This window comes from Doryrhamphus excisus, linkage group LG22, assembly GCF_037039965.1.
Source record: "Doryrhamphus excisus strain RoL-2023G ecotype Guam linkage group LG22, RoL_Dexc_Guam_v1.1, whole genome shotgun sequence".
Lineage (NCBI taxonomy): Eukaryota > Metazoa > Chordata > Actinopteri > Syngnathiformes > Syngnathidae > Doryrhamphus > Doryrhamphus excisus.
The window spans coordinates 12995309-13017500 of NC_136378.1; the positions used below are offsets into that span (position 1 = coordinate 12995309).

At 41.7% G+C, this 22192-nt stretch overlaps 3 protein-coding genes and 1 long non-coding RNA gene across 5 annotated transcripts in view; 1 reads left to right on the plus strand and 3 right to left on the minus strand.

Annotated features, from left to right (window-relative positions):
- Positions 1 to 699: 699 nt before the first annotated feature.
- Positions 700 to 2131, minus strand: tmem271 (transmembrane protein 271). Of its 2 annotated transcripts, XM_058063288.2 has the most exons (3): positions 2077 to 2131; positions 1826 to 1963; positions 700 to 1719 (listed from the first exon to the last, which is right to left on the minus strand). In XM_058063288.2, the coding sequence occupies exons 2-3, from the start codon at positions 1848 to 1850 to the stop codon at positions 1037 to 1039; spliced, it is 708 nt and encodes a 235-aa protein (XP_057919271.2). In that variant the 5' UTR covers positions 1851 to 1963; positions 2077 to 2131; the 3' UTR covers positions 700 to 1036. The 2 variants fall into 2 exon arrangements, with proteins under 2 accessions (XP_057919271.2, XP_057919270.2); XM_058063287.2 differs by having other exon boundaries at positions 700 to 1963; positions 2028 to 2122.
- A 3743-nt stretch (positions 2132 to 5874) lies between these two features.
- On the minus strand, positions 5875 to 10161 carry fnta (farnesyltransferase, CAAX box, subunit alpha). Its single transcript, XM_058063286.2, has 9 exons — positions 9956 to 10161; positions 9588 to 9673; positions 9360 to 9474; positions 9128 to 9232; positions 8772 to 8898; positions 8242 to 8390; positions 7889 to 7951; positions 7479 to 7668; positions 5875 to 6675 (listed from the first exon to the last, which is right to left on the minus strand). The coding sequence occupies exons 1-9, from the start codon at positions 10081 to 10083 to the stop codon at positions 6520 to 6522; spliced, it is 1119 nt and encodes a 372-aa protein (XP_057919269.2). The 5' UTR covers positions 10084 to 10161; the 3' UTR covers positions 5875 to 6519.
- Positions 10162 to 10819: 658 nt separating this feature from the next.
- On the minus strand, positions 10820 to 17508 carry aup1 (AUP1 lipid droplet regulating VLDL assembly factor). Its single transcript, XM_058063285.2, has 12 exons — positions 17181 to 17508; positions 16732 to 16869; positions 15470 to 15620; positions 15129 to 15316; positions 14852 to 14924; positions 14560 to 14633; positions 13683 to 13749; positions 12810 to 12912; positions 12589 to 12726; positions 11666 to 11805; positions 11484 to 11572; positions 10820 to 11166 (listed from the first exon to the last, which is right to left on the minus strand). The coding sequence occupies exons 1-12, from the start codon at positions 17219 to 17221 to the stop codon at positions 11121 to 11123; spliced, it is 1248 nt and encodes a 415-aa protein (XP_057919268.1). The 5' UTR covers positions 17222 to 17508; the 3' UTR covers positions 10820 to 11120.
- A 2577-nt stretch (positions 17509 to 20085) lies between these two features.
- Positions 20086 to 22192, plus strand: part of LOC144894625 (uncharacterized) — a 2377-nt gene continuing 270 nt past the window's right edge. The window contains exons 1-3 of the long non-coding RNA XR_013625269.1: positions 20086 to 20318; positions 20949 to 21192; positions 22030 to 22192. The exon at positions 22030 to 22192 is cut by the window's right edge and continues 270 nt beyond it. This is a non-coding gene — a long non-coding RNA (uncharacterized LOC144894625). The remainder of the gene's footprint in view (positions 20319 to 20948; positions 21193 to 22029) is intronic.

Genomic DNA, 22192 nt, shown 5'->3' on the forward strand with positions numbered 1-22192 from the left:
ATAACATATATAAAGCATACATTGAATGATGAGCAACACACTTAAAAAAAAAAAAAACATGTTGTCACTAAGAGGTATTTTTGGTTGAAATAAATGTAATTTTTTTCCTCATAATAATTTTAGAATTAGACTCATTAAAATGTGAAGGCTGTGAATACTTATACATGTTTTTTTATGTTATCATCAGAGGGTGTTGTGTGTCAAATTTTTAGGAAAGAAAATTAATTCATTCCATTTTGGAGAAAGATTTCTTATCAGTGAAATGTGAAGGCTGTGAATACTTATACATGTGATTTTTTAATAAATGTTTTTAATTTTTTTTCATAAATTTTTTTATCTTATTGTTATCGGGTTTGTCGAATTTTTAGGAAAGAAAATGAAGGAGAAAGATATCTAATCAGTAAAAAGCGAAGGCTGTGAATACTTTAGTACATGTGGCTTTCTTTAAAAATATATTTAATTAATTTGCAAACATTTGCATAAAACATTTTTATATTACCATTGTGAGATGTTACAAAAAAAATCATATTGGAACAAGATTTAGAACCAGTAAAAAGTGAAAGCTCTGAATACTTGCGTTCATATTTCTTTTAAAAATATTTACTGTATATATTTTACTTCATTTCTAAACATTTCCAAAAAAAACAATTTTTATGTCATCGTTGTGGGGTACTTTGTGTAGAATTTTGAGGGGGGAAATAATTTTTTTCTATTTTGGGATAAGGCTCTCAGTAACTATAAGCAGAAGGCTTCAGTCATACTTTCCAGATGCTCTGTGTAACTTTCACCAGTCAAAAATGTCCCCAGGTTTTTCATGCTGACTGATTTGGACACATGGATACGTCCAATGAGATTAAATATCCTTTTTATTGAAGTATAAATCTGAACAGCAAATATTCCAACACAGATGTATACAAGTTGCTTGCCTTTTATTTGGGTTATGAGTGTGATTGTTCAACATAAGCAGGTGTAAGAACCTGAAGCCTTCCTCGGTTGGTGACGGAGGATGAAGAGAGTTAAAGCACATCCACAGCGGCTATGTGTTGCACACCTCAGCGGGGAAGATGTCCTCATAAGCCGGCGGCAGGTCGCTGGGGAGCGGGTAAGAGAAGGGGAAGCAGCGGTTGACCTCCGGGTCTGCGGGCGAGTACCCCGGCAGCTCGATGGAAGGGTGTCCGCCGCGCTGCACCTCCGCTCCAGTCTCATCGAACACGTTCAATACCGCTAAATTGATGTAAGACACAGGCTGGAAATCCGCCGAGGAGCAGTCCCGCTCCTCGCTGAAGATGATGGGCCCGGAGCTGTGCCTCTGACTCGGCCTGCTCCTGGAAAACTGCGCCGCTTTGTAGCGCTGGATGAGCAGCAGGTTGAGCAGCCCCAGGAGGCACTCCAACGTGCTGAGAACCGTGGAGATGACCAGACTCTGATGGTACTCCCTCAGCTGCTCACAGGCGGAGCTCAGCAGATATCCCGAGTGGAAGCAGTAGTGGGTGTATTTCCTCTCCACCAGAGAAGCGGTGTCCCCGTCCACCACGGCTCCGGAAAAGGCGGCGAGGACCCCCAACAAGAAGACCACAACCCCCAGGAGGACCAAGTTCCTGCTGCGCGGCTTCCCGGTGCAGCAGAGCAGCGCGACGCCCAGGAGGACCTGCCCGGATCCGAGCAGCATCCCGGAGTAGAAAGCTCCAGCCGCGGCGCCCAGGTGGAAATGTTCTTTGACTGAGGAACCCAGCGAGACGCATCTTAATCCCACAACAAGTTCGCTGAGCGCGCACACGAAGAGGAGGCTGCCGGACAGGACGACGCACAGTCCTTTGCCACTCACCTTCATTATAGTCCACCTTCTTCATCCTCCGTCTGCTCGGGGAGGAACCTCACCGGCAGCGGACATCATGGACCGGTTCTCCTCCGGTTCACAGGCGGCGATCCGCGCCGATGTGGCGTCTTTCTCGCATCCCGACCGCTTTACCGGAAAGAATTAAATAATTAATGGCAGGAAGGCAAGGCCTCTTCTTTATTGCACTTACCGCCTCATCGATAATCCTTTTATAAACATTGATCACTGATCCACCTTACCGCTCATCACCTTCACACACAACCCGCCTCAAAGCGGAAGTTTGGGCTGTCTCTCTCTCCAGCTCACTCTCTCTGTCTCGAGCTGTCCCTCTCTCTCTCTCTCTCTCTCTCTCTCTCTCTCTCTCTCGCGCCGTGTTCGTGTGTGGCGGGAGGGGCCTCGGTTTGAAGACCTGCTAGCTCGGGTTAGCACCAGGGTTTCCAGGTAGGAAACCGACTCCAGACTCTTTATTTCAGCTGCTAAGTGCCTGTCCACCTGTCTCTGGTGTGTATGGCGGTGTTTGCTGTGTCCAATCAATAAAATAAGGCACTGCCAATTCGCTGTTTGGTCCAACAACTACAACATTGGATTAGCAGGGAAGCTAAAGGCTTATGACGCTGGGTACAAATAAATGCAGGAAATGATTTGGAATAAAAGTGTAAATACAAGTCACAAGATAAAGCAGCTCATCAAACATGTGGTTAAAGTTACGACGCTGCTCCCAGATGGAGCTGAGTACATGCTTTCAAGGGGGAAAGGTGAAGTGTTAATGCAGCTTGTTCCATTCCTCTTCTTTCATGTTCATTTAGATGGAAAATTACTAAGGGGATGACAGTAAGTACTTGGAAAACTCCACATGGAAAGGGATGGGCAATACCACTGTAGTGTACTATATTATACATGTACAGTACTGGGTGAGTGTGTGACTGTGATAAAGAGCTCTTTAAATGAACTTGGACCAGCGAAGGCTCTGGAGATAGTTTTATTAAAATCCAAGAATGAAGAGTCATCCATGGCGGAGTATTTTCATGCTGGAGAAAATGAGAGAATTTAATGGCCCGATAAGTTTGATGAGGTTTTTTTTTTGTCAGGGAAGCCCTTATAATACATTTGGTTCTGCTGCATGCACACAACGCTGGAATACACCAAAGCCATCACTGTTGGGTCCGCCTAAAATGTTACATGTAATTATTATAAGTTATGTATTTATTTTTATTTATTTTATAATTATGAAAAGGCTAACATACAAGGGAGTGAGTACAGTCATCCATTAGTGTTTACAAGTTCACGGCTTCACTGCTTTTTCAAAACGTGATTTTCATGGTTGAATACGACCTATGATTAGTCCAAACATATATCGCATATTTTGCCTAAATTCAGCATTTTCCAGCATAAAAATTATCATATGTAGTATTCTACACTGGTCACTAGGTGTCAGTAATGTTAATGTAATGTAATGTAACTGACAGCGCTTCCTGTCCACACACCATTTTCTACAACGCACACAAACTCGAGTTGTATTTATGTCTTAAATTGCTTATTTTCTGTCTACTATATTGTTTACTGTAGGGGTGCTATTTCTTAAGAGGGCTCTAATAAAGTAAAAAATCTATTGTTGTTCTATTTTGTGTTTAGTTTTGTGTTGGCCAGCTAATAGAAACACTGGTCTACAAATGTTTGGACTCCATCTACTTCCGAGATACAAGTGACTACATTTGTGTAGACAGAACAGAAAACAACTGTAGAATTAATGAGTAACATCAGCCAAAAAACCTTCTCTGTATTGAGTCTTTATTATAAATTAATCCTTGTAAATGAAAGCAAATCAATTGAATGGTCTGGATTAATGAGTGATAAATATTACCAATTGGTTTCCTTGGAGAGACTTCTCATAGAAGAAGCAAAATGGAGCATTCAAGGACACTCTGATTTGAAAAGATTTCAGTCCCCAGCAGTGTCAGGTCACTCGACATCACCATCATTTCATTAAGCTGAAAATATTGAAGCCAATTATAAATCAACCCGCAGGCTTCCACGTGCTGGTCTGCTGGAAGCAGCTGATGCAGAAAGGAGATTAATATCTAAAGTGCATTCCTTGCCATCACAGTGATTGTTCTTTAAGAGGATGAACACTCGTCATTGCTTCATGGATCTTCACAAAGTTTTTCAGATTTGTTAGCCCAGGACTTTCTAGCAAAGCTCAATGATAAGGTAGAACAGGGGTTCCCAAACTTTACCAACTCAGGGCTCACTTGAAAATCTAAAAAATGTCAGCGGTCCACCTTTGTCCTATAAACAGTACATAGACAAAATGCTGCGTTCTCAGATCACTTAACTTACTTAATAATAATAATAATACAGCTGGGATAGCTGGGATCGGGCAAGAGGCGGGGTACACCCTGGACTGGTGGCCAGCCAATCCCAGGGCACATACAGTGGCCAGACGAAAGCCACTCCTTAGTAAAAGGAACATGGCAGCCCGTCTGGAATTTGCCAAAAAGCACCTGAATGACTCTCAGACCATGAGAAACAAAATTCTCTGGTCTGATGGCTTTCGTCTGGCCACTCTACCATACGGCCTGATTGGTGGATTGCTGCAGAGATGGTTGTCCTTCTGGAAGGCTCTCCTCTCTCCACAGAGGAACGCTGGAGCTCTGACAGAGTGACCATCGGGGCCTTGGTCACCTCCCTGACTAAGGCCCTTCTTCCCCGATCGCTCAGTTTAGAAGGCCGGCCAACTCTAGGAAGAGTCCTGGTGGTTCCAAACGTCTTCCATGAATAATGGAGGCCACTGTGCTCATTGGGACCTTCAAAGCAGCAGAATTTTTTCTGTATCCTTCCCCAGATTTGTGCCTCAAGACAATCCTGTCTCGCAGGTCTACAGACAGTTCTTTTGACTTCATGCTTGGTGTTTGTGCTCTGACATGCACAGTCAACTGCGGGACCTTATATAGACAGTTATTATATTTCCAAATCATGTCCAATCAACTGAATTTACTGTAGGTGGACTCCAATTAAGCTGTAGAAAGATCTCAAGGATGATCAGTGGAAAAAAGATGCACCTGAGCTCAATTTTGAGCTTCATGGCAAAGGCTGTGAATACTTATGTAAATGTGATTTTTTTGTTTTCTATTTTTAATAAATTCAAAACATGTCAAAAAAACCTTTTTTCACATTGTCATAATGGAGGATTTTGTGTAGAATTTTGAGGTAAGAGATTAATTTAATTCAGTTTGGAATGAGGCTGTAACATGACAAAATGTAGAAAAAGTGAAGCACTGTGAATACTTTCCGGATGCACTGTATAGACAAACAACCAGTCACACTCACATTCATACCTATGGACAATTTGGAGTCGACAATTAACCTAGCATGTTTTTGGAATGTGGGAGGAAACCGGAGTACCTGGAGAAAACCCACGCATGCACGGGGAGAACATGCAAACTCCACACAGAGATGGCCGAGGGTGGAATTGAACTCAGGTCTCCTAGCTGTGAGGTCTGCGCGCTAACCACTTGACCACCGCCCATTATTATTATCATTATTATTATTAAAGTAATAATAATCATAATGATATTATTATTATTAAGATTCAGGATTGAAATGAAAGCAGGGGGATAAAGGAAGCCCAAACTTTTTACACACAAGACAGAATTAAGTCAGAATTAATTCTCATACGTTTCATAACTGCATTCAAGCCATAAACTGTATATGGTTCCTAATTAATCATATTTTTAATGACCTCTAATTGCCCGTCTGCAGTACCACCACGGCCCACACTTTGGGCATCACTGAGGTAGAACAATAAAATGAGATGTAATGTACGTCCAAAAAAACAAGGGTAATTGATGTACCCGTATAAACATCTATTTGGATGTCGATGCTCCCCTTCTCTCTTCAATTAGCATAGTTCACTGGTGGTTTCCCCCCGCCCCCACACATAGTGTATGTGTAAACTATTACCCACTTATTGTGAATGGGATACATCCCCCCTCCACACTATTAAACATGAAAACACAGAGTGATATTGAAAGATTTAATAGTGACTCAGTTTCAAAGTCGCTTTAAAACGCAAATAAGCTACTTGAGAGTGCTTTTAGTGAAGACGTCCTGTTGCTTGCATTGCAATGATGACATATGAGCAATATCGACCAACTAGAAGTCTATCATTTAAGGAGAGCAGAGTGATCAACTACATACATAAACGTAGGACATGAAACAGAAATGATTTCCATCCTGCTTGACATATATGTACCATATATGAACTGAACTAACATTTAAATTAAGCGTATCTAGTCTATGATTTCTGAGCACATATAGACCACACATAATAAAAATGTTATGACATTGAGGCGATGCATACTGTACACGGTGTTGGAACTGCACTGCTGTTGATGCGTTGAGGTCAGAAGAAAGTTATAAAAAGAGCGTCAGACTCTTGTGACTGTGGGGAGGCTCCACTGTGCCTGTCTGCCATCATAACAGCTTGTCCCAATGTGTGTGATTTGTACCTATTCATACAGCAAGTTATGTTTTCGACAGCCATAGTATAGATAAGCTGTCATTTCCTTCCCTATGTGAGCCTTTGTAGTGGGAATCTTATTATACAACACGCAAAACTGCAGTTGACGGTGATAACAAGTTCAGCAAGCAGGTTTTGTGGTAGTGGAGTGGGCATGGCTTGTCTAGTTCATTTCCTGCCGCTCAGCCGTCGGAGATGAAGGTTCGGCATCAGATGTTAGAGGTCCGCTCAATCCATATTTGCTCTTTAGAGAACGTCCCAAAAACAGCCAATACTCCTTACGGATGTTATCCTTCTCCTGGGCTAGAAGTTGACACACCTTGGAAGAAGACAAAAGAGTCAGGTTTGGTGCAAAAAGTATTAAAAATGATGATATATGAGTGGTACGTGGATACACAGGTTACTGATATACCTTCTGCCATCTAGTGGCAGAGTATGTCATTGTTGTGGATGGATGAACAATGATCTTTCACAAATGTGCTACAGCACAGTGGTTGGTCATATAATTCATGTAACTGCTCTTTGTACCGTTGGTAAACGATAGTCGCTACCTTGAACAATACATTAGATGCTTCCCTACTTGTGGTTTGCTATTCACTCCCCAGCATACTGGCTGATTTCTTTTTCCCCTGCTTTAAATGTTTATTCATTTTCACTTTTCTGGTCATTGAAATAAGAAGTGGTTGCATGGCACCATCTGATAGATGAACAATTGAAGTTACTTTTACCTTCAGATGCGGAGGGAATTTGGGGGTTCAAAGTAGTTCAGAGGAGAAAAAGCAGCCGGTGTTGTTGGAGTATTCTTACTATTAGCGGATCTTGCTAGTATTAAAAAGATCAACTTCCATAAATGTCTGTATAGTAAATTCATGTAAACTAACCTGATGTTTACTCTGGTGCCAACAAGTTCCCCTACAGCTGCTTTTTTAAAATTTATATATCTATATTCTATTTTATTCTATTATCTATTTTATTCAAATGTCACATGACACGCCAAGTATTATTTTTTTCCTCCACGTTTCAATAAAACTCCCGCTGATTGGCTCTGGCCTGGACGACAACGATGTAAAGATGTGGGATAATGACCCCTCAAGCAGTTTTATCAGGAATCATCATACTTACTTCCAGAGCTCGTTTTAAGGCCTCTGTGCGTTCTTCCTCCGCGTTCTCCTTTTCTCGGCTGCTCTCCAAAGCATCTTCATAGCAATCAAAGAGAAAGGCTAGAAGGTAAGAGGAACAACGCGTCTCCTTCAGTTCCAGGACTTTTTCCATCAGGCCGGGCTGGGAAGACAGACCTCTGTCTTGGAGCATCCTTGGAGAACAATCAGGATTGGCAATCACTATATGGTTGGTTACCAGTACCAATAATAGAAGTGACGGCAGTGATAATGACCATTATAGTCGTTATGCTACCCAAATTAGAATCAGTCATGTCGGTACAAGATGCAACTCATCGGGAGATGAAACCAATCAATATTGCCTTCATGGTGGCAGACATAAGAAATATAAGACATAAGAAATAAATGTCTTACCCTTTTAAGTAATTCCATGCACTTTCATTGTGGGGGGCCTTTCTGATCTGGGTCAAACAGTACCTTATGTGACGACACAAATGGAGGTAAGATAGACAGGCGTAGAATAACCATAAACAATCTTGTTTATTGTTGGCAAGTGATAAGGAGTTAGTATGTTCTCTGTAGGGGGCATTATGAATTATCCTTTTGAAAATAACTCTGGCCGAAGTTGTGCGTTATGGGCCAATTATGTAAATTAAACCATGACATCATCTCCCCCAGCTTCCGTGCAGCGCTGTGGGAGACTCCGACTCCACAGAAATTGGTAGAAATGTGATGGGAAAGACAATTTGGGACACGGACAGACTTACTCAATCTCTCTCTCCAGCACGGCCTGATCGGAGAAGCCTGTCGTGAGCGAGATGACAAAATGCCTCTGGTTCCAGGCAGAATTATTCCTCACATCTTCCTCCAAGAGATTCTCTACAAACTCCAGCTCCTTGTCCCATAGTTTGTACTCCTAAAATTGTAATGGAAACAATGGAAAACCTGTCGGAATTTGGCACTTTCACACACATTTTGGGACTTCCGCTGCTAGCTTAATTGGCGACTCTAAATTGTCCATAGGTATGAATGTGAGTGTGAATGGTTGTTTGTCTATATGTGCCCTGTGATTGGCTAACGACCAGTCCAGGGTGTAACCAGCTGGAATAGGCTCCAGCATTCCTGCCACCCAGACCGGCCAAGCAGTATAGAATGTAAGGATTAAAGGAAACACACATCTTATTTATGTCTTAAATGGCCTATTTTATTTTGATTATATCTACTATATGGACTATGGTTTGTTATTGTATGGTATCGTTATGGTAAAATAATAACCATGGATTATCATCTAACTAACCTGGATGACCCACTGCCTGTGTTGCCAGGCATGGTAGTTCTTGGCGTCTTGGCTGAGGATGTCCGCAATGAACTCCAGCTCCTCTGAGGGGTCGTTCAACCACTCTACCACGATACGCCTGTGATGCCTGGAAGACAGTTGCAATGTTGAGTTTTTTCTTTTTTTTCCACTTTACAACATTGTTTCTCTGTGCAATTCATTTTCAAGAGAGCCTGTGTAAATATATAGTACATGTATGGCTGACAGGGACACGCCATAGCTGAGCTGGAGTGGAAAAACAGGCTCTCCCTCTCATTCCCGTGTGGAAGTGGTAAGTTGAAAGACATTTCAATTGACATTTCTTTATATGCACTCACCAGACTTGGTAGTTTTTCGGTTGATCCTCAATGATGGCTGTAATGTACCTCATTTCCTCCCTCAAATCCTTCGCCAGAGCTTGTAGCAATACCCGCCTGTAGTGCCTGCATGTTGCCACAAAACCACCAGTGATTCAACTGCCTTTCAAAAAACATCTTGTAACAGACAGTGAACTTAAATTAAACTGAATTTAAAACAATTTCCAATCAAACTTGCAAACAACAACCTTACCACACTGTGTAATTCGCTGCATTCAACTCAATGGCGTCTGCCGTCAAGGCGAAAGCTCTTTCGCTCTTTTCATCATTCTTCAGGAGAGCACGGAAATAATCAAAAACATCAGAGACTGTTGAAAGACAGACACTAAATTAACAAAAACAGTCATTTATTTACATGTCTATGGCGCTACTGGCTACTGAGGCACCGTTGCATTGCATTACTTATCTCCAACAAACTCACACTTTTCTGAATAAGCAATCTTGACAACAGGGTTTGGTCCATCATCCTGAGGAACAGGCTCCAGGTCAGCCCACTCCTTTCTGTCTCTGAAACAAACAAACACACCAATAAAACTAGTTGAGACAACGAACACCGTACACGATACCAAATGTCAGAGATTAATGCAGTAGGACTTGTTTGGGGAGGCACCTGTAACTCAACATCAACATTTAAGTAATGCTAATTTTGAAAATAGCCATATTCATTCATTCATTTGTTTTTCATACACAAAAAGTACACGAAAGACAGTCGTCATTCTATGATTAAGTTAGTTGAACTAATAAGCAGCTACCTAGCTAAACACTTGACATTCTGTAACAAAAACCTACCTGTAAAACATGTACCGAGTCGGGTCCAAGACATAGCCATCGTCGACATGGTCCCCCGCCACTACATTAAACTCACCATCTTCTTTAAATGTTCCAAAATCGTTGGAAATATCCTCCATACCCGACATTGCTAACGTACTAGCTTATTTACCACGTCAATGCTCTGGGAGGAAAGAGAAGAACGTCGTTTCCGGTTCACGGGCATGATACCCTGGACGATATGTAGCGATTCTTTTTTTTTTTTTTACATATTATAGTGGTAGGGAAAATTGTTCATGTAGCCCAAATTGTATGTAGCTACGCTTCTGGTATGGGTGGAAAATGACGGCATATTTTAAGACAGCTGTGCGAGTCATGAACGAGTCGTTCATAACTCTCGTCTTCGATTCATCAACTCACATACTGCCGCTTTTTAAACAGTTAACATGTCACTAATTGTGCAACTACTACAATTACTGCAGTGAAAGCTTATTAGCCCCATGGAAAAAACGAGTCATAAACGAGTCGCTCAAAAATCACGAGTCTTCAAATGATCGGGACTCACGGGTTCTCGTCTCCGTTAACTAGTTCACTTACTCACTTGTTACCCTGCCACCACGACTTGGAACAAACAGTTAACTTGTCGGGCTGCACGGCGGCCACACAGCCAAGAGACCCGAGTTCGATTCCACCCTCGGGCATCTCTGTGTGGAGTATTCTAACGTATGTAAACTAAATCAAATATAATAGTCTGAATTCAACCAAATCATGCTGTACATGTAACTGTATGGGTTTAACAAATCAATCACTTGCTATAATCAAACACTATTGGCAATGAGGCAAAGAAAGCTGTTGTGCAGTGTTATGAAATAATTCCTCCAAATGCACGGTCAAGCTGAACTTTATTTCAATCGACGACTCTGGACATTATAAAAATAAATAGATGATTCACAGTCAGCATTGTAATACAAAGTTATCAAAATTACGCATCAGCCAGAATGAAGTATTGAACATGCATAAATCATCTTTCCAACTTATACATGTTGGGAACACTTGTCTGCAATATCTGCAAAGTCTTATTTCCAACACCCTGCAATTGACTGAATATAAAAATCATCTTGGAGGCTAGGCAGATAAATTGAATGCTTCTTCCTGTTGAGAATGGCGGCTTTTTGACCCAAAGTGTTCACTGACTGTCCTCTTGATCCAATCCGTGTTTTTCAATGTAGCGCCTGGAAAACAAACAGGAAACGCTTGAGCATCAATGCTTTATCAAGACATCGACAACACTACAAAATTCATAATTCCCACTTTGTAGTGAAGACTAAGTTGATTGAGACATTACATTAGATTACATTGCATGAAGCACTGCAATGAATCAGCTATGACATGTCCAAAATGGTAGAGTGCTCCTCCCATTCCATGTCTACAGGGCTGTAATGATGGCAAATAAGTCAAACCGGTTTCTGTTTATTAATATTGAAATCTATTTACAATTAACCGTGATAAATGATGGACGACTGCACTGCTAAGGACAAAGAAATGTAACCTTCGTGCAAAACTGTACAGCGCTTCCTTCCTCTCTTGGAGAGACAAATGCCTGTCAGCTGGTGATTTCCCAAAAGATTTGGCAGCAGGCTGTGAAGAAGATGACATGGAGTTAAGATTGCATTTAGACAGAAAAAGAAAAGACAGGAAACAGTAACATAAACAATAAACATAAGGCCAAACCTTTATAGTTGGAGCAGAACCAGAACTGTGTGTGCTGTTCATTGACGCTCCGAATGACGACATCGCAGTGTCTTCCATCGAGGCTTCCTCCTTGTTCTCCAGCAGGTTTGTTATAGTAATGTCAACACAATTGGTTTTTGCTGTAGAATCATCAAAAGGCAACTTTAAGTCTCACTGTGCACCACATACGTGGTTGCCCTGCGACTGGCTCGCGACCAATACAGGGTGTAAGCGGCAGCGTACAACTGCGACCCTAATGAAGATAAGCGGTATAGAAAATGAATGGATAGAACTTGTGGGCTTACTTTTCTGGCCAAACTGGACTGGAAATGCTTCAGATCATCAAATAAATGCAAATATTAGCTAATGACAACACAACTCAACATCAAATGCAGTTTTTAGATGAAAAAAAATTGTGTGTTTTTTTTTTTTTACATTATTAGAGCCCTCAAGGCATGAAATAACACCCCTATAGTCACCTTTGGTGACATTATATGGGTTATGGCCGCAACAGTAGCTAATTGTGAGGTAATTGTTGAATTCCAGTGACCAGTGTGATTAATATAAATTATGGCGTAAATTTTCAAAGTAACATTATTTATTGTGAATATACCACAAATGTTCCAGATAGTATTAGTATGTGGCTAAAATGACTTTATGTCCTTTGTTCTCTGTGCTCGGGATATACATTTGTATATGTCAGTGTGTATTTACAAACGTTGTCCATCATTTCCCTCAACAGACATTTAATCATTTAAGCAGCATAAAAACTCCCTTCAGTGAGAAAGGAGCACATGATGTTGCAGCACATCAATGCAATTACATAATCCATATTCATATGATTTTGGTAGAAAAGAGGACAGTGCAAGGAAGGATGATGTTGGATGGACGGGTAAAAGTGTGCCGATTGTGTTTTACTTTACCCAAGTCCTTTACAATGACATTCAGTGGGATGTGAGGCAGTACGTCCTTCACTTGCTGGGCCATCTTAGCAATCCTACGCTCATCTGTTCCCATACTCGGCACCATGAAACCCAGGCCAATAGAACCGGGTCGCACGCCTACAATGACCAATACATCAGAATGGAAATACAATCTGCCAAATTGTCCGCTCATACAGCAGGATGTTGAGGGATTTGCTTACTTGAAGATGTTTGCGGCGCAGCATGTCGTTTCCGTTTGATGTGCTCTGCTTTGTCGGCTTTAGTGATCTTTGTTGAGACCAAGCCAAGTTCACAGGCTAGCAGCTGAAAGCATGGAGACCCACCAATGTCACACTTTAGTGAGTGTGGAAGTTTTTCCCTTACAAAATCATCTTTACATGAATGAACACAGCAACCAGCCAAATGGTGGCACCAACACAGCAATACAATATTTCCTCATTTATTTCCCAGTTAACTGCTGGGTTTCAACCACGTCACAATATTGTGAAGCATGTCATTTAAATTATTTTCTTTAATTGTGTGTATGTGTGTGTGATGCATAAAGACACAAAATAGTTGAAAACAAGATGACGGCACTAAGTGTTGATAAATGTTTCTACTTTTGAAATCAGCTAAAATGTTACTATGCTAATCTTAGCATGCAAAACCAAGCACGATAATGCTAAGTGTCTGCCAATGTTAATATTAATGAAAATGGATAAAAATGCTACTATGCTAATGTAAACATGCTACATTCAGTGCTTTCATGGACAAGTGTTACCATGCTAAGCGTTTCTGTAGGTTTGCTAGTGACCAGAATAATACATATAAATGTATTTAAATATATATATTTTTTCTAACAACAGGCCATAGTCAACCAGAAAACATTGGCCATTTATTGATTACTTTTTAAAAACCTGCAATAGCGTGAGGGAGAGGTGTTTGGAGCGCTATGGCGAGGGATGACTGTATATCTATATACTGTATATTTATAGATTGATAGATACATAAATAAACTAGAAAAGACGGGAGTAATTGCATGGATTGAAGTTGACTTTAGGTTATAAATGTCCATATGACTCGTTGTAGTTTACCTCCTGGACTTTGTTGGCAAATTCCTGCGAGGATTCACCATCCTGTCGGGAGACTGGTGGTAACCAACTGAAAACAGAAAAGAAAAAAGTTAGGATATCTAGAAAATAATTACTTTTTTTTCCACAATCGAAACATTCCTCCTGAACAAAGTCTTAAGAAAATTATAAGCACTCTTGCTTCCTCTTTTTGCACTTTCATGCTCTTCTTACAATCTGGTTATAATCTTTAAAGCAAGATTGGGTACAAGTTTTGCCTGTGTAGACTGCATTTAGAGGTAAAAAAAAAAGAAAATTCCAGAAAAAAATTCCTTCTTGCTCATGAATGGTCTGCATCTTCTGGTGTAGCCATTGTACTTACGTTCATAAACTTTTCCATAAACAGTAGATGGTAATAATACCTTTACAGCTGTCTCTGTGTTTCTATCATCACCTGCTGATGTTTTCCTTGGTCTACCCGTTCAACATCTGCTTTTTCTTCAGGACATTCAAAATGGTTGTACTGGCTATGCATGATGAGTGTTTGAGCAATGATTGTGACTGATTTTCCATCCTCTCTCAAGATTCATAAGTGCTTTTTTAAAAATATTGCTTTCTCGTCTCATATTCATCATTTTTGTGTCAAACCCGTACGTTTTCTGTCCGCATCAAAAATAAAATAAATTGACCTCGCTGTTTCAATACACTGGAGGGCGCTGTAGATATATAAATCTTAGAAAACACACCAGCCTCATGACATCGCACCTCCACACCATGTAGAGCAACACTACACTTTAAACATTGAGAAGAAAAAAAATTACATACAGTCCATACTGTGATGATGTAACCACAAGATGCTGCAGCTGATAGTGATAATAATAATGATAAAGTTATGTAGTACCTTACATGATACACTGTAAATGGAGCAAAAAATGTCCATAAAAGCTCTGTCAACCAACTGGACTCTGGTGTGCTCTGCAAATGTAAAAACACAAAAAAGGTCATGTGATTTTGTGGCATTATAAAGTAGCCTTGATTATCCACCACTTTTAGTATTAGAAACAATGTACAGATTGTGCAGGGCATTCAAGATACAAAGACCTCGGTCTTTATCGGTAATAAAACGATAACTGGGCATGAAAAATAATGACCTGTGTTTATGCAGGGACAGAAAATACCAATATTAAAATTACCAAAGCAATCAGGGGTCGTGCAACCCGCAAGGCCACAGGTTGAATGGAGTCTGTCAGCGAGAAAGGCCAGGAACTGCGGAGGAAAGAAGAGATTAGATGACTATGTACATTATACGGATGTTAGCCCCGTTATCACAAACAATTATGGAATCAAATCTGGAATGGAAGCAAACAAAACGGAGCAAGACTTTGAAGAAGTGCTATGTTTTTAATACAGATTCTGGATGATTTGATGCAGTAGATCTGAAGAGAACAAGTGTAATGTTTTCGTACTGACCTGAACTTGAGCAGGCCAGCATGGCCGTTTGTAGTGTCCTCCTCAGGAAGCAGAAGCAAGGGTGAGGTACCGTCAGTGGAGCAGTACCTCTGAAGAGACTCTCCTATCGCTCCCTGGCCAGGTGCCAAGCGGACTTCCATGAAACCTCTGGCCCAACACACAAAACCTGTGGAGCCCTCCAACTGGGGCTAATGAAGAGAAGTGTTGATTATTTGTCCAGGCAAAGCGAGTTTATTTATTGAGCTTAATTTGTAAACAGAGCAATTTAAAGTGCTTTGCATAAAAAAGAGTAAATACACATAATAAAACTTAAAATCATTACATTTTTGAAGAGGACTCACAGTGCAGCAGGGGGTCAGGAGGTTGATTATGTTGTGATCAAACTCGGTCACGTGATTGCATATATACAGTTTGGTATTCCTGTCTCTGGATCGAGGATTTTTCTGCCTCACGTGCATCCCCAAGACCGAGCACATAACCCTCACGATTAACCTGTTAGACGGAGGCAGAACAAAAGAGTGACCTCTCAACATCATGAAACACAGCAGACTTCAAGTTAGTTCTGTTCATGACCGTATGAGTAGTACAAATGTTCATTCATTCATTTTCTACCGCTTATCCTCACGAGGGTCACGGGGGTGCTGGAGCCTATCCCAGCTGTCTTCGGGCAAGAGGCGGGGTACACCCTGGACTGGTGGCCAGCCAATCCCAGGGCACATACAGACAAACAACCATTCCCACTCACATTCATACCTATGGACAAATTGGAGTGGCCAATTAACCGAGCATGTTTTTGGACTGTGGGAAGAAACCGGAGTACCCGGAGAAAACCCACGCATGCACGGGGAGAACATGCAAACCCCACACAGAGATGACTGAGGGTGGGATTGAACTTTGGTCTCCCACCTGTGAGGTCTGCACGCTAACCACTCGACCGCCGTGCCGCCAGTACAAATGTTACATATCCAAATTGTGAGTCCAAAATGTGAGTGTGAATGGTTGTTTGTCTAGATGTGCCCTGCGATTGGCTGGCGACCAGTCCAGGGTATACACCGCCTCTCACCCAAAGACAGCTGGGATAGGCTCCAGCATACCCCCGCCATTCTAGTGAGGATAAGCGGCATAGAAAATAGATGGACACTGCCTGTTGGCTCTCACTCACAAACACATTATAACAGGTATTGTCTGTAGCTTGTCATTATAACTCTGTACAGTACACGGTGCTGTAATTCTGCTCATTAACATACCTCATAGTCACATATAACTGACTTGGTTGGGAATTATAACGCATCTTTTTACCAATATTGTGCGATATTAGGTATAGGTATAAGTGATGTGTCTTTTTTATTTAAAATCAGCACAAACTTATATGGAGCTGAGAAAACATCATGAATGTTTTCACTCATGCATGTTTCAAAGCGATGTCGGATCGGGTCTATCTAGTTGCCCATCCCAATTCAACGCCACAGATGGACCACAGTACTGTGGAAAACCCTGACCTGTCTACAAATTGTATTTTCACATATAAAGCACCAAACACTGTGGAAAATCATGTGATGCAAGGAACGTGCACAGTGTCATTTGTCAAATGCATAAAGCTTACCTTCTTAAAAAACTTTCAGGCAGTGCACAGCTGACCAAGAACACGTGGATACCAATAAAAATCCGTAACAACATCAAACAAATGCCAACCGGAAAGTACAGCAGCAACAGTAGGAGGACAAGTGTGTCTTTGGGTAACCTGTGCAAAAATGGAAACCACATTAATCAAAATCCCATAACATATATTATTTATGTAATACATGTTTTGGCCTCCAACTCTCAAACACAGTTTGCAGCTTTTATTTCCGATACGTGGCATTACGTGCCAGTGTGTCACAAGTCATAGCATATAACGCCTAAGGCCGTTTTCGGGGGATTCCATATATAAAACTTACAAATGAGATGTTGCGAATAAATTTGGGGGTTTCCTGAGCGGGTAATTGTTACTAATGTGGAATTATTCGAAGTGTAGCTGACGTTACATAAGCTAGCAAGCCTTCAATGACTTACCGGCGAAAGTCGATCATATCTTCAATACCAGGAGTCTCCATGTCTGTCAAGTCCAAGCTTTACTCAGAGGACACAGCTATTAAAACAACACAATCTTTCCCCTAAAAATAAATCAGTCATCACGTTCACAACAACAGCGTATCACCCGAGGGCGTGTAGAGAGCAAACCTATTCGAAAGGTTACTGTTGTCTTCAAGAGTTGTAAAGAAATGTGGACTGAAAGCTTTTGAGACAACACCGCCAGCAAGTTTATGCGTTGGCTCAATAGCGTATGTTAGCATTGGTCAGACCTATCCGTTCTAGTGACCTTAGTAAGAAACACTTCCGGGCTAAATTTTTCAAAATAAAGCAAACCACGAATACATTTTTCGCATGTCAATCTCACAATATCGAGGAACGCGTTTGTGGGGTGACATCCCCCATAACCCTAACGTTACCTTATATTTTTCGCATGTCAATCTCACAATATCGAGGAACGCGTTTGTGGGGTGACATCCCCCATAACCCTAACGTTACCTTATACGCCACAAAATCGACACGAGCACGTAACGATTTTATTAACACTAACAGAATTAATATAAAATTACGACTTTAAAGTGATGTTAAAATCACTGTGGGTAATTAACGATAATTACTTTTTACATCCGGTTTTTGCCTATCGGGCGCCACAGCGATTTCTTACAATTGGTAAGAGTCATTACTTTCAAAATGAAACTCAACTGTCGTTATCACTTGAAACTACGATTTCCCCGCGCCCTCTCGTTTTAATTATACAGTTTGGTTTTCCATATTTCAACTTTCATACAAAAAAACATATGATTATGTTCGAGCCGGAAGCTGTGCTTTCCAGTCTGCTCGGCAACGTGCCCGTAGGCGGTGGTCAAGCCTTCAAAATAAAAGCACGTCAGTAAAACAACACACGAGGACACACTCCTGACCGGGAATCGAAACCCGGCCAATGCTGTGTCTTTTTTTTTTTTTTTTTAAAAAAACAAAACCAATATTTAATCAAAATAAAAGTGTCAATACTATATACTATATACTCTCAATACGAGCTTCCGTTGACACATCTGGTCCATTCAAGTCTGCCCCAATGACAACTCCTTCCCTTCCAGGGATGTTCTGTAAGACTTCATCAGCGTCCAGCCAGTTTTTCTCTTTCCTCCAACTCCCATCCTGCTCGTGGGGCATACCCGCTAACAACATTGAACGGCACACCTTCATTTTTCATCTTCAGACTCATCACCCTATCTGACAGTCTTTTTACCTTCCCAAGCAACTCCTCCTACTCCATTGCTTTTCCATCTCCACCATGATGAAACAAGTTGAACTCCGCCCCTATAGCCAGTCAGACTAGACAGTCGGGCTGATTTGCCACCATTGCTGTATTGGGAATTATCCGTCGTGACTGTTAATCTTTTGTCCGTCAGAGGTGGCCAGAAGTTACAAACATTCATTCATTTCTCGGTGGTAGATCATTGATTTGTTGAGTTCAGGGATTAGCAACCATTAAAGATACAAGAAATCATTATGATTGCCATGATGATGGCTGTCCCTCTTAACCACAGCGGTTGGTGTGATGGAATTCTTATATTTTAGCTTTAGGTCAGTTGATTTGAAGAAATATAGGATTATCAATGGCATTTTCATGTCAACAGGTCCTGATTAACCCAGGAATTGCAGTCCCGCAGTCCCGCGCAGAGTAAGACAAAGCTTACACTAGCCATGACTTCACCATTGAGCAAACACAGTATATGATTGCCCAGCACAATGTTTACAGTCACGGTGTCCTGAAAAAATCTCATCAAACATCAACACAATAGATAGATTTAGAACAGACTTGGCGAGTCGTGTGCAAGAATAACCTATTTACATGGCTTAAAACAAGTAAGTTAACAGCTATTTATTTCATAGACAGTACTGCAAAGCACGCTGGGATGTGCGCCTATCGACGCTACATTATGAGGAGGACAAGGAACTGCTGATGATGATGCGGGCGAGGGAGGATGTCAATTAAGGGCCTCAATTCTTGAATTTCTTCTCCTTAAAATTTAGTTTCATGTAAATCTTGGCTATGTTATTTGTACCATGTGTCATTTGTGTGCTCTCAACATTTACTTGTTAGTCCAAAATACAGTACACTTCAAAAAGACGTTTGTGTGTATTCGAAGTGGCCACACGAGGGCGATAGAGGCTGATATCATCTTTGTATGTCCATCACAGGCCACCGTACTGATCCGCCAGTCAGCGGTGACGTAACGTGAAATCCAACAAATCAAATAAAAACTCCTTTTTTTAGAGCACCCTACGAACGGTGCCCAGGGTGCTTCAGAAGTATAAAGTATTCTTTCTCTTGTTATAGTGTGTAAAAATCATTGTGAAACACGACGTCACATCCGCGCTGAAACTTCTTGTTCCTGCACTTCCTGGTTCCGTCCGGAACATGGCGCCGACGATCCCAATCGTCCCAATGTCACTCTGTTGGCAGCCAAGCTGAAGTGTTCTAGAGGGAATGCCGTAAGTAGGTGTTTATTTAATGTTTGAAATGTCAAAAACGCTGAAACATATGTGCCATGTTAAAAGAACTGACGACTTATATGTTCAAGCTAAAATGCTAGGCCATAGTCGTACCTCCGTTGGACATTCACCGACTACTGTTTGTAAAACTATTAGACGTGATTGTTGAAACTCTTAATTGAAAATGCTTGAGAATATATTACATGTGTATTGCTCTTTTTTGTTTTTTTTTTTACTTTTCAACGCTGTTGCAGGCATGTGTTTGGCCAGCTATGTGGGTCGGTTGAGCGTGAACCAGGAAGTGCGGGGATCTCGTGTGTGCGCGCGCGCTGTTCTCTCGTTGCTGGGTAGTCGAAAAATAAAGTTGACCGGAAGCAGCAGACAACCGTCTTTTTTTCTCTGACGAAGTCAGGTCGCCCCTTACCGCGGTTTGGGGCTGAAAATACTGACAGTTAACACCGCCACGACCGCGAAGAAGTGCCGAAGTAAACGGTTTGTCTTGCAACAGCATTGTTTTCATTGGCGCCAATTTCATTTGGTATCGAGTCGGCGTTCCAACACCCTGACGGAGAACACCGGAGTTGCCATCTAACTCTGACGCCGCACAAGCAATGCTACAAGGTCAGTATTAAAGTTTTAAGTCACGAATAGTGGCGTTTCGCTCCGACAGCAGGACAATATACAGTATATAAACGATGTCGAAGTTGACGAGCTGAAGCCGAAGTCGCCATTTTGTGGACATAATTGGCGCGCAGAATGCTCGAAATAACGGAAGCAATTGTTTCAACCGGTTCATTTGCAACCCATAACATAATGCGAACGACTTTGGGACAAATGTACACCGACATTTTAAAAGTATGGTTCTCTACCCTCGTCATAGTCAATGACAACTGAAGCTAAAAGTGGTTTATTTAGAAATATTTCGGTTGATGTGAAAATCCCTTGATGTCCTGGTTACGTCACGTGCATGGCGTGTTAAGTTCGTGTCGGAACCTGTAGCCATCAGAGGCGAGGCATCTGTTAGGTGAGTGTAAGCCGTTGATTTTATCTTTGAATATCATTGTGGCAACGGAAGAGAAAGCACACTCATAACCCTTCTCCCTTATTCGGTCTATTTTAATGGCGACTAAAAAACTTACTTCTGAACGCCTCATCATTACAATAAGGATTGAATGCAGGAATGAATTTTATAAAACTGAGTATTTCATTACAGCAAAGGAATAGCAGCTAATCTTACAACTTGTGTTACAGATGAAAAGCCGCTTGTCGCTTAACAGCCCGTGGGATCCCTCTGCATCCATCTCAACATGAGCTGCAAATCGTCATCTGATGCCATAGTTTGTCCAGTGGACAGTTTCACCTATTGCATGCACAAGACGGCATTTTCTGGAGCTTCAACCTTTTGCGTCCCTCAGCAGTCTGTCGGCCCCCGGGGAAGGACTCATGTAATCGTGTTGGCAGACCGTCAACAACATGGCGCCGGCGTTCTTCACAGGTAGGAAGACTTGTTCAAGTAAATGAAATGATGGCCTTCATACATGTAGCACAATAACACAGGATAAATGAATAGATGACAAAAGATATACAATTCATACACGAGTGCCATGACTAATGCTTTGGCTGTAAAGGTTGCTCTGGCTGTTACAGTACAATGTTAGCCGGCCACATGGAGGTCATTATAATTGGGCTACATGTTTTCCCAGCTTTGACAACTACTCTCTTCTTAATCACCACTTGTACTTTTTGTAAAATCTTAAAGCTAAACCAACTTGAACAGTTGTTGACAACAATTGAAGTATTATTGGCTAAGGGGCTAAGGGTAAGGGGCTAAGGGTAAGGGGCTAAGGGTAAGGGGCTAAGGGGCTAAGGGGCTAAGGGGCTAAGGGGCTAAGGGGCTAAGGGGCTAAGGGGGTAAGGGGCTAAGGGGGTAAGGGGCTAAGGGGGTAAGGGGCTAAGGGGGTAAGGGGCTAAGGGGGTAAGGGGCTAAGGGGGTAAGGGGCTAAGGGGGTAAGGGGCTAAGGCGGTAAGGGGCTAAGGCGGTAAGGGGCTAAGGCGGTAAGGGGCTAAGGCTGTAAGGGGCTAAGGCTGTAAGGGGCTAAGGCTGTAAGGGGCTAAGGCTGTAAGGGGCTAAGGCTGTAAGGGGCTAAGGCTGTAAGGGGCTAAGGCTGTAAGGGGCTAAGGCTGTAAGGGGCTAAGGGCTAAGGGCTAAGGGCGACTAAAAAACTTACTTCTGAGCACCGCATCATTACAATAAGTATTCAATTAATTTTATAAAACTGAGTATTTCATTACAGCAAAGGAATAGCAGCTAATCTTACAACTTCTGTTACAGATGAAAAGCCGCTTGTCGCTTAACATCCCGTGGGATCCATCTCAACATGAGCTCCAAATGGGAGCGTCATCTGATGCTATAGGTTCTCCAGTGAACAGTTTCACCTATTGCACGCACAAGACGGCATTTTCTGGAGCTTCAACCTTTAGCGTCCCTCAGCAGT